This window comes from Solea solea, chromosome 12, assembly GCF_958295425.1.
Source record: "Solea solea chromosome 12, fSolSol10.1, whole genome shotgun sequence".
NCBI lineage: Eukaryota > Metazoa > Chordata > Actinopteri > Pleuronectiformes > Soleidae > Solea > Solea solea.
This window is the reverse complement of record NC_081145.1, coordinates 17,242,684-17,255,182: the sequence shown is the minus strand read 5'-3', so window position 1 is coordinate 17,255,182 and position 12,499 is coordinate 17,242,684. Positions and strand designations below refer to the sequence as shown.

Here is a 12,499-nt window from a genome sequence, read left to right as displayed (position 1 = left end):
AATTATTATTCTTATTGTTATCCATGAATTTTGAAAGCATGTTATTATTTATTGATTAACATGTCAAAGTATAGTTATTTGCTTGAATTTTCCTAAACAGGAAAAACATAGTTTTAGTGGTTGAATGTTATGTTTGATTAATTACTGACTTCTGGAGAAGAAGCCCAGTGAGCCGCCTTAATTTTGGGTATAAATAGGTGAATTCACTTTGTTATTTGCCAAATACATAACAATAACATTTTTAGTTTTGAAGTTTTTGAACGATTTCTAAAATATTTATGTTTTCTCATTTTTATGACAACCATTGTTAAGCACTGTATATAAAAAAAGTGGATCCGTTAATCAACTCAACTATTCATCCTTATATTGAAAAGATACAAAACTGAAAATGTTTTTTCAGTAAATGCACTGAGACATTTCTCTCTACTCCAATGACTCCGCTGTATCTCAGCTCCATTCTTCTTTGTTATGTGCTCGCCATAAAGTGTCCGGAGTTCCACCTTTTCAAACCGCCTATTTTACGTTATTGAACAACTAAATAATCTGTGAATTGATTCAGAATCTCCTACGTCCGAATCGAGATGCAGCTAAGAATCAATGTTTTTCCCACCCCTTAATCTTGTAGCTGCTCCTCAACCCCACAGAGGTGACTAAATCTTTGAGTGCATCTCCTTGGCTGCTTCTTTTAGCTCAACACACTGTGACCTCTGCATTACTTTTACTAGTTTTCATGCACCGAAGTTCCTTTGCTGCAATGATTATTTGATTAATCGATTATTAATCAAGAGTGTTTTTTTAATAAATAAAAAGATATTTAAAATTTTTCAGCTTCTTAAAAGTGAATATTTTCTCGTTTCTTTGCTCCATTTGACAAAGATATCATTAAGACTGAATCATTTTTGATTGTGGACAAAATATGACATTCAAGAATATCATCATTTCCAGGTTTGTGAAACAAAGATCAACATTTTCTGACATTTAACGGACCAAACAAGTACTCGATTAATCGAGAAAATAATCAACAGATTAAAGCGATTATGAAAATAATCGCTAGTTGCAGCCTTTTGACAAAATGTCAGATGTAGAAAAATAGTTGAAAATCTGTCTCCTAGCTTTAGCTGGTAAACTAAAGATTATTCATCTTATATTTCCCGTCAAATATTCAACTATAATTTTAGCTATAAATGCTGGTCCCCATCACTATTGAAGAAAAATTCAAAAGAGGCAATCAATGGTGTCACTAATAATTTCCCAAAACATAGTCCTTGCCTACATGATATCACATTATCACCTCTAATAATAATGATATTATTCATTCACACTGATAATGGTGTTTGATAGGTTTTTGTGGAATTACATACCTCTGCCGAGTCTTTGTAAAAAAAAAAAAAAAACTAAAACAGCGTGAACCTCCATCACAAGAGGCATAGTAATAAAAGGAAGAGTGATTATGTGAATAAGTTAATTGTTTATTGTTTCTTTGGATCTCCCAGTAGCTTCTGCAATGGTGGTTGCAAAACTTCCCGGGGTCCCCATAAAAAAAAATACAATTTATAAATTTATAAATGAAGAATCGGCAAGTAGACATCACATCAACAAGCCTTTAAACCATTTTCAATTAACAGAGTCAGTAATCAGATCCGAAAAAAAACTTCTTTAACTGTTCATGTTTGAGTGTGTTTTTGCTTTTTTTGTAATACATATAAACATTTAGCATGTTTTATAACGTTTTCCATAGAGTATTGGACCTGCAAATAACATAATTTTTAGTTTGGGAAGTTCAAGAAGACCCCTGGGAACGTGTGTCAGTGTTTATTTATAGGCTAGAAACTAACATCCTGTATATTTTCTGGGACACATTCACTCTGATCCTGGCACAATGATTGCATGGATCTAATGCTAAGTACAGTGTAAACCAGACGACTAAACCCATTTAGAATTCTGTTGCACGTTTCAACAAAGTGATGAGGAGGCAGTACGTGTGTCTGCAGTGAATACCAGTCCTCAAAACCAGACAAGCCATTTTCATCTGTATGTTAATGCTGACTATGTAAATAAGCCATGCAGCCTAGGGAAGGTGACAACTGTTTGGCCTAGGTTTATCATTTGCAAGCGACATTATTTGATCCACTGATCTCGTGACATACACTTTACGCCAATATATTTTACAACCTATCAGCTTTCAAGACAGGGCACAGTCTCATAATGGGAAAAGTTTCCTTGTTTTAGTCACTCACTCAGGCTGGGTTAGGGTTTCTTGGTTGTTAGATTGGATGGAAGTGGAGCCAGGCGGAGCAAATGCTTTCTAACAACAATGAAATCAAGGTGATGTTTTCTTTCAAATACGTCCTTATTTCCTAATGCAATGGTGCCGCAGTCATTCGGAGTAACTTGGATCTGTGAAATTACATTAATCTTTGATGTTGCTTGCAATACAAAGACAAAAATGCTGAGCTGTGGGGGAAAAAAACCCCCGAGAGATACCATATTTTGTGTCCTCACACTACGTTACCCGTGCAGGCTCGAGTGCAGTACATGCAGCACATTTAAAGTGAATTAATGAGCGTGGAATGAGTGTTATTTGCGCTGCCTCGAAGACGGGTTGTCAAAGAAATCGAATCAAATGGAAGGACAGCCATTTTGTCCTTGCCATATAGATTATTTATCAATCTGACCATCCGCAGTGACACATGCCTGCTTTTACAGTCAGTTCACACACACACACACACACACACACTATCCTCACATCAACCTGCCAGCTGGCCATAATCTGTTTTTCAGTTAATGGTTGAATGACCACACGTTTTCTTTTTGACATTGTATGTATGTGCGTGCAGACAGACAGACAGACAGCGATCGATAGATCGATAGATAGATAGATAGATAGATAGATAGATAGATAGATAGATAGATAGATTTTTGACAAATGCTGGGGCTTATTTTTAAGGTTCATACAGCTTCTGTCTTTCAAAATGATCTTAATCTTCCAGAAAGAAGACTGTCTGTTCCCGCCTCTCCATCTCATCCCTCCATTTTGCAGTCATTTGCATGAGCAGATAGGAGCTTGCACAAAACACATTTCAGTGCCAGGTTCCCCTCATTAAGTCACCTGTCACATCAGGACCATTATTACGGTCCTCATATTAGCATCACCTCTCCTCCCCAATAAAGCACCTGCATGGAGGAGGACTGTGAGCCTTTGATGGCAGCCTACACATCTCACATCAGCCACTTCTGGTTTACACGGTAATGCATCACATCCCTCATAATGGATTGCTGATTTTCATAATGTGCATAGGATACACAATGCCAAGTGTTGTAATGTATCCTACTGAACACAAAAATGCACCAAATGTTCTCCCTGACTGTTGAGGTCAGTTGTAAAAAAAATAAATAAAAAAAAGCTCAGTTATCCATCCACAAGAATGCTATCATCAAGAAAGCGTTTGTTATCTCTTCAGTGCAGATACATTTTAAGGCCTCACAGATTGTTCCTGTACATTCCAGTTAGTTCCGACATGAAGTGAAGGGTACGGACTTCAAAAAGCTTGCGCCGCTCACACTGAATCATGAAGTTAATGCTTTGCATTGTAGGCTTTGATTGCCATGGGGCTGAGGTGTCAGAACTGGCAAGCATGATAATGGTTATACTTCTGGTGGTTTATGGGCCCTACGGTGACCCTCGTGTCTGTTAACCTTGCCTCCTCTGTCTTATAAATCCTATGCTGAGAGGTTTATAGGGCTCACTTGTCAAGCCTTTCCAGTTGTATTTGGTGGATGGAGCTGTAGCACAGACAAACGATATGGTGATAAATTCTGTATCTGTTGAGTCTCGACAACGCGCAAGCGACATTTGCTGAACAGTGGGACAATGCACAGAGTAAACGTCACAACAAATCAGTAATTAGAAAGACACTTACTCTCAGCATTATCCAGAGACAGTGTTTAAGAGAAGGATATTGATATAAGGAAGGTGTGCGTGTGTGTGTGTGTACATGAGCGTGCAAGTGTCTGTGTATGAGAAGAACATTTGTTCAGCTATGGGCAGCTGTGTCTATCAAAGGTAATGTTTGTGTCCGGATGAACATGTGTCCCTCTATGCCAGACTAAACCCTCTCCTCCCTTATCCTCTTCCCTTGTGGGTTGTGCTTGACTTCCACTATTTTCACAGCTGCTCTCAGCATTGCACTCCATTACACCTTAAATCACTTAAAAGACCTGAAGCACCAAAAACTCTCTCTGCAGCTAATTCACCCTGACTGCACAGATCATCCAGAGAAAACGGGGGCACCACTGCAACATCTGATTCCAGCCTAATAAAGTGCAACGCTATCTTTGTATAGGAATCTATGGCTGCCTAAAATGGACAATATAAAATCAACACAAAATTATAGCCCAAGACCCCTGGCATGACTTTGAAAGATATTGTGAAACATAATACCACAGATTCGAATCACATATTTTACACACCCTCTACTGGTTCTGGGAGATGTTGGCAGAAGCATTGTCAGAGAGGCACATTCCACTTTGTGGGGTGTCCGAAAGCAGCCGCGGAGATTAGACTCAATAAATAAGGAGGGATAAGTGGGTCTTTTCCTGTGTTTGGTGCCACAGAGCATAGACACGGAGGCGTGACACACAGCTGCACAGTGCTATTGATTCTCCACTGGTCTCCAGGCACCATTCAGGCTGCCTGCCAAGTGCCTCTGAACAGGAGCCCCTGCTCTCACAATATCTGCACGTCTGCTTAAGCACAATCAATGGGCCATCAGCAGTGGAGAGAACGCACACCACTGTCTTTACTTGAGGGTGTGAGTCAGGGAAACTGAAAATATATGCAGTGGAAAGACATCATAATACAAGGCAGTGATAAAACATCACTGACAATCAGATTGAAATCAAGTACTTTCACAGGCTTCACATGGAAGGTGAAGCGCCACCACTAGTCTCAAGAACTCATCTGTGAGCAAATGAAAAGACCATTCATATTTGTTCTACATGGATCCTTTTTGCTGCATGCTAAGCTCTGAAAAACTTCTCCCCTCATCAGATCAGCATTTAAAGGTTACTGGAGAAGACGTTTTTTCTCACTCCCACTTATTCAGCCTCAGACAACCTCAGTTAAATTTTACAGGCATTGGGTTTGTGTGGAATGTGTGTTTTAATGCAATCACATTAAGACAATAATGGAGCCGACTTTGTCTTTCAGTGATGGGTATTCAGCCTCTCCACCGGTGGTCCACTATGCAGCATTTTGCACCACTGCAAGGCTTCAGTGCAGATTGCAAATCTGTCAGCCAGGCTGTCAGGGTTCACAATGGAGTGGCAGAAACGTCCCCATTACCAAGGACATGTCGGTTTTGTTCTTACACACCAAAACATCTTTTTCAAATCCATCTTAAGCAAAACAAAGGGGATTCCAGACTGAATGAAACAACATCTCTGTTGCTCCCGAAAGATAAATAATGCACCCTCTTACACAACTCATCTTTCATCTGCACTTTGAATATGAAACAAACGCATAGTCAATGCAGCATTAGGTTTGACGTGGCAGCTTCAATCATTTGGACCTTGCATATCACTAATTATGCTCTCATTGGACATTTCGAGGGTGAGTGGTAGTTTGACTGGTATTGAGTGAGTGCAAGGAGAAGATTTGTGTGCCATTAAGAAGACAGAAAATCCACTAATTCATTATCACCACAGCAAGACAGCAGCCAGAGAGAGTCTTTAACAAAGTGGCGTTGTTTTAAATCTGAAAGAAATCGTAACAAATGCTGCCTGCAGAGCTATCTGATGCATAACCAGGTGCAGAGTGGCTGCAATGATGCAGATGCAGAGACCAGACAGAAACGATTCCTGTTGAATAAATGAAAAATCAGGCCGACAATGTTGCCTTGTTTACACGCTCATCCACACAAATAAAGAGGCAAAGTGCATTTAAACTTCACATTCATGCAACAATGCTCGTCCCATTTCGAGTATCTACTTATACCCCACACACGCATGCACATGTACACAAAGACACATGACTACACAAACACCCTGTGGCTATTTGTTTTGCAGTGTTTGATTTCGTGGTTATGGCTTTGAAATTAAAAGAAAACATTATTTCAACAGGACCTCATTTCTGTGTGAGCGGTGGAGAGGATGGGGGGGGGGGCGAGGACTAACATCGCCTGAGTGGCTGTGCACAGCCTCACACAGCACATGCAGCACTGAATAAAGAAGCCAGCAGGATATATTTACACACTAAGTAAAAAATTGTCTCCCTATTAGTTCACCCTGCATAATGTGTAATCAAGCATCAGGAAACCAAACACTGCATTGATTCAATTTAGTCATTTGAACAGATAAAAAACCGAATGTTAGCTAGTCGACTCACTGACACAAGTTTTCAGCACCTTGGATAGCGCATTATCCCAGAGTGAATAATGGCAATAAAAACAATAATAGGAATGCAGGTCTGCAGCTGAGCAGTTGGGCGCTCTCATCAATACAAATCAAGTTGATGTAATCACCTTAAATGTGTTTAATTATTTTATGCTACATCACAACATAGGGCAGCTGACATTGTTCGCAAGCATGAAATTAGCCTTCAAATATTTACTGTACCTCCATGACAGAGGGAGAGAAGGAGAGAGGAGCTGAGAGAGGGAATGAAAGACAGGAGGGAGAGAGAGAGAGACAGAGAGAGAGTGCGTGCGTGCGTGCGTGGTGCGTGTATATATACACTTGTTTAAATTACCTATTTAGAACCTTTCCTGGTATAAACACTGACATTTTATGGGCCAGTAGCGACCAAAGCCTGGTCCTAAGGCACTTCGTTATGAGGCTCTGGTTAAAACAGATGAAGATGTGAATTGTGGTTAGATTGAGATTAGGATTAAGGTTGGGTAATCGGTTATGGTTGAGGTTAGAGATAAGATATTGGCTATGCCACTGGATGAAAGAAAATGCCGTGTACTGAGAGCAGAAGCTGAACAAATGTGTGTGTGTGCGCCTTTAATTTAATCTCAACACTTGTGCCTCCGTTTGGCCTGCGGTTTTCGTTCCTACGATAATCTATTGTGCAATTTGGAGAGGTTGGTGTTGAGCCCTCTCTGCAGTCTGTTGTTTGGTCAGAATGTAGTGTATGTGTTCATTGTGCTGACCTTTCCAAACAAGCGCATCCAATAAGGACCCTCGAAAACAAGGTTTAACCTTCGGATAAGGGCTGTTTGTGAGATGCGGGCTCATTGATAGGCAGTGAATGTGGCACTGAAGCCTCTACAAAGCGCATCATTGCTGCCTTCTGATTGGCTGAGCAGCACCGAGGCAGTTAATGTACCCAATAAATGTACCTGTGGCCGCTCCACGATCAGTTAAAACAACGGCGACAAATTTGTTATAATTAGACTCAGGAAGGCAATTTTATCCCCCAGGAATGTGGAATTTAGGAATAGTTCATTTCTACATGTTGTCATTGTAATGAAGCCACTGGGGACTTGATTAGTTCTGTGATTCTCCAGAAATGTGAGTGCTTGAAAGACAAGTGAGGCGCAGCATTTTTAAGTTCATGTGTTTAAACGTGCTTGTATGGGCTTCACTGACTTACCCCAGTGTTGTCATGGTGACTATGGTGTACCAAAAAGCTGCGGGGATACTGGTGAACTTGCTGGCCGGAGATCCTTTTTCTGCATAAAACATGACTGTTGCAAAGATAATGATGGCCATAGTGAGGGAGAAGAGGAGAAAGCCCAGCTCGGAGGCGCAGCTCTTAAGGGTATAGCCCAGGATGCGCAGCCCCGCGGAGTGTCGGGAGAACTTGAAAATCCTGAAGACCCGGAAGACTCTAAGCGTGACGAAAGCACCGCTCAGCTGATCATTGTCGGTCATGACCAGGCCGATGTAGTAAGGCATGATGGCGACCACGTCGATGACGCTCATCACACTTTTCATGAACTTGTAGCGGCTCGGAGCTGCGATCAGACGGAGTAGATACTCGACCGTGAATATCATGACGCACGCAGTGTCTAAACAAAAGAAGGCCAGTGCGTAACGCTCTCCACAGGAAACCTCCTTCGACCTGTTGGGCAGAAACCCGCATGGAACCGTCTCCACTACGTTGGCCATGACTGATATTGCAATGAAGAAGCCTGTGACATAGTAGAAGACCAGCGCTAAGGTGCTAGAATGGGGATTTTCAAAAGCCCGCCACAGGTACTCCCGGAAAGTCAGGTTCACCGGCGTGACGTCATTGTTCATCTCTGAGTCCTCGTCGTCTTGGAGCCTCTCTGCGTTCTCGCGCCTCCTGTCTTTGTACTCCTCGTAACAGCAATCCCCAATGATCTCGGGGATGATGCCAAAGAAAGCGAGCTCCTCGTCGTACGCAGATATACACTCTTGGCGCGGGTAGTGTAGTTTCCCTGTGCGATAAAAATTGAGTATATTTCTAAAGATGTCAGGGTCACGGTCGAAAAAGTACTCATTGGTCTCTTCGTGGAAAAAGAAGTCCCTCTCTGTGCTGCCCAGCAGAGTGTCCGGGTACCGCTCCAAAGTGTTCCGCCACGTCTGAAACTTGGTCCCACTCACGTTGAGGATGATGAGTCCGTCCTGGGCTTTCCTCTTGTCTTGGGGAGGGATGGGCATCGGGGTGCTCGCCACGGGCATCCATCCTATGGCTGCCGCTCGGGCGAAGGGGAGCCATGCCGCTACACCTGCTGCCATGCTGACCTGTAGTAGTGTTTAAAAACGACCCTGCTCCGGTTATCACAGTGCTACGGCTCGGAGATGAATTGCATCTGCAGGAGGAAGAGCAGATGGATGTACAGACAGTGGTTAGGCGTGTGAGGCACCCAGGCTGAACGGAATGTGACAGAGAAACACACAGAGCCATTCACTTGTACTAATATTGCGCATAGCCCTGTTGAGTGTAGCCTCACATCCACAGTGCAACTGCTCATTTATGGAAGAAGCCCTACTTTGCGGCAGAATATGAATTAGATGTCGAGAACGTCATGACCCATCAATAAGTAAAAGAAGAAGGAAAACCCACCTTAGAGAGTGCTGCTCGTTAAACTACATCCACGGTGAGTTTCATTAAAAAAACAATCCACGGCGGAGAACACTTGCGATTCCGGCTCCCATTTATCTGCCACTGCTGCCACACGATAGAGCAAAAATGGTAACAAAACACGTCGCATCAACAAGTTAAACAATTCACGCGGCAGTTTCTCAGCAGTGAGCCATTGACCACTGTGGTCATTAAGCAGCGCGCGACCTTTTTCCCTTTTTTTCTTTCTCTCCCACGTTACCGCCCGCAAGGCAACGACGCTCAGTGGCATGCGTTTTTCCTCTCGTTGCAGCTACTCCTCAATAAACTCCTGTTCCTCACGTCGACTGCAAGACCACCCTCCCCCCTTTTTTTCACCAAGCATCGGCTGTGGAGAGCGAGAGAGAGAGAGAGAGAGAGGAGAGAAAATCAGATGCAGAGAGAGAGGAGTGGTCCTATCTGCACCCAGAAATTCCTCTACTGCTTCACTGTCGGGGGAACTAATCAATGCGTAATGGTAGTCTAAGTAGGCGGCATCTCCAATGCCTCAAGTTGACGTTTGTTTTGTGTTTTCTTCCCCTCCGTTTCACATCACGAACCCTCACAATTCCTCTTTATATGGCAGAAGACATGAGCCGTCGTTAAAATTACAGCACGTTTAAATGACACGGATTGTTTTCTGTGTGAAGCGACATTAAAGTCCTCTAAAGTTCCACTGCAGTCCCCGCATTATCAAAATGAGAGAAAATGTTTAACAGGTGTGCTGCATTCCAGTTTAGGGGAGTTAAGAGTGATGTCCTTCTTTGATTTATGAGCTCAGACGCGCACAGAATATGTTACCAAAGTGCACCGTGGTCTCCTGGCAAAAAAAAAAAAAAAGTATTGATTGGAATATGACGACTTGGGAGTGTTTTTTATTTTATTTCAGAGGGGAGAAAAAATACATACAGGGATTTCAGATCCCCAACAAATTGTGATCAATGTTGTTTGTTGTTTTTGTTTTATTTTTTTTATTAAAATTGGATCACTCTGTTACGTAGTTTAAAAGGTCAACATCATTGGGCTTCACTGCTCTTGTGACATTTTCCAAAATAACCATAATCAATTAAATGAATCTTGTGTTCCATAAGATATAACACTGGCATCTCCAAAGGGGTTTTCGAGACAGCTGTGTTAACTGTGAAGCATGTGCTGCGGTACCATATTTGGCTTCAGGTCCAAGTGTACGAGAGAGAGACAGGCAGAGAGAGAGAGAGAGAGAGAGAGAGAGAGAGAGAGAGACCGCGCGCACCTCCCCTGAGTATTGCACTGATTTAGGCCCCGTGTTGTAATCGCTCTTGTTTTTCAGCACCTTGGACAGCACCAACTTTCTTGTCTCTGCAGACGTCAGTTTGTCTCGCGCCTCTCTCATATAGGTTACAGCTTCCTGATGTGATGTTCTTATCTGCAGTTCTTCAGCTCAGCACACATGGGTTCACAGTCAGGCTTAAGTACATCCAGCTGCTGAGCTTCTAGAAAATGGATGGTCTCTCTGACCATTAACCCAGACTCCCACACTCCGTCCTTTTAGAAAATTTACTGCAGCTGTTGGGCTTATCCAAAGTACTATAATTTGCAACAAGTGAGCATGAAGCCGCTTGGTGTCCTGCTCAAGGACAGTTTGACAGTGTAAGTGGTTGCTGATGGACACTTTAGATGTTGTCAGACCTGTGATCCTTTACTTTCTTTCTTCAGCCAGTGCACATTACATTTGTACACCCAGTCCCTGTTCCCCTCTGGCGCAATCCCAAGTTTTTTGTAGGATGAATGCACAGGACTGTCAGTAGTCCCATTAGTGTATGCTGAGCATGTCAGAGCACACTCAGTGTGCAGTTTGAGCAGGCAGGCCCTGGGGCTATGTATTCATCAGGGCATTTAAATATTCCAGCGGTTGCCAAATGGCACCAAACACAGGCATCCCAGCTGAGCTGGATGCCAGACTATAGCTGCAAGCTTGTCGGTGTACAGATAGCCACAGTGTTTTAATTTAAAAAGGTAGGGGAAGGGGTCATTTGTCTTCGACTTATCATTTAATCTAAGTGAATCAAAGCAATCTGCTAAAATGTTCTTAATATTTATCATTGCTAACATTTTAAGAGTGTAATGAGTGTAGCTATTATTATCTGTTTACTTTTAACACAGTTCTTTGATCCAGTGCTGTTTACACTTTACCATTGACCATATGTTTTTTGGGTTTTTTTTGGTGTGTGTGTGTGTGTGTGTGTGAGAGAGAGAGAGAGAGAGAGAAACACACCATCTAAGATGCTGACACACTTTTTGGTCACAGACTATTTCAGGGAGTTTCAAGGTCATTGCAGATGATTGATGTTGACACAGAGCTGTGCAGAAAATTTGATGATGTTGGTTGTGTGTTTATGGATTTGCTTTTTTGGATAAAGTCATTAGCGTGTGTCCTTAACAAGGTTAAACAACTCATCCCTGGTGTTTTTAAGTGAACATTAGGTCAAAGGTGAAATCCATAAAGCCCATAAACATGAGAGTTTTTTGTTATTATCAGTTTAAATAATAGTATAGCTGCAGGCTTCTCTCTAACCAGTCAGATAGCGCTTGCTGACATTTTGAACTTGACGTATTTGGGATTATAGTGTGCAACAGGATATATTTTGGTAACAGGCTCTTAAATGTGCTCATTGCTGTAATTCAAGCACAGTAATTCAGGCACAGAACCAAAACCAACGCGCTCATGCTGTTTGTCTGAACCATCTTCTTTTTTTTTTCATTTGATCCACTGACTTTAACAGTCTGTCTACAGCAGTATTGTAGCCCACACTGCAGCATGTTTTCTGTATTCTATATTTAGTCAGCGTGGTGACTGAGATGATTAAACAGATGAGTCCCCTTCACTGAAGATGTGCCAGAGCCTGTGAAAGAAGAAGCAAATGGGCAGTCGCCATTTAGCGTGGGTCATTGATATGGAAACTTAGAATATTGTATACTATTGCCACGATTCTGTATATTTAAGACAGAAAAAAAAAAAGCATGTGAGTGGAATGAATCATCTACAGTACAAATATTTGCTTTAGTGCCTATAACGCCCCCAAAGACAATCATGCAGACCAATGCTTCGCACTGAGGTGGTAGTGGAACAGAGGTCTAGTTTAACCCTCGTAATAAACTTTGTTTTTATGGAGCATTTCAACGAGATGCAAAGTCCATGACAGGCGATAAAATGATAATAAATAAAAAGCCAACAGGGTGAGTAGTAAAAATCACCAGAAAGGGAGGAAAAAGATTAATAAAACACGCAAATGACATATAAGACCCTATTTCAAATCTGGAACACCCTGGTATGTTTTATGACGTGCTACTAATGAATTTGTGAATCGTCCTCATGACCTCTGGACAACATGCTTATACCCGCAGGTGAAGAGCCCAGAGCCTATCTCCCACCACGTCATCTCCCTC

The 12,499-nt window shown here is 42.1% G+C and overlaps 1 protein-coding gene across 2 annotated transcripts in view; it reads right to left on the bottom strand.

The window, feature by feature from the left end:
• Positions 1-9,128, bottom strand: part of LOC131470602 (potassium voltage-gated channel subfamily D member 2-like) — a 34,957-nt gene extending 25,829 nt beyond the window's left edge. For both annotated transcript variants that reach the window (XM_058646524.1, XM_058646525.1), the window contains exons 1-2: positions 9,038-9,128; positions 7,598-8,783 (exon numbers count right to left, since the gene is read on the bottom strand). In XM_058646524.1, coding sequence (XP_058502507.1) covers positions 7,598-8,709 — 1,112 coding nt within the window. In that variant the 5' untranslated portion in view covers positions 8,710-8,783; positions 9,038-9,128. The remainder of the gene's footprint in view (positions 1-7,597; positions 8,784-9,037) is intronic.
• Between the last annotated feature and the right edge of the window lie 3,371 nt (positions 9,129-12,499).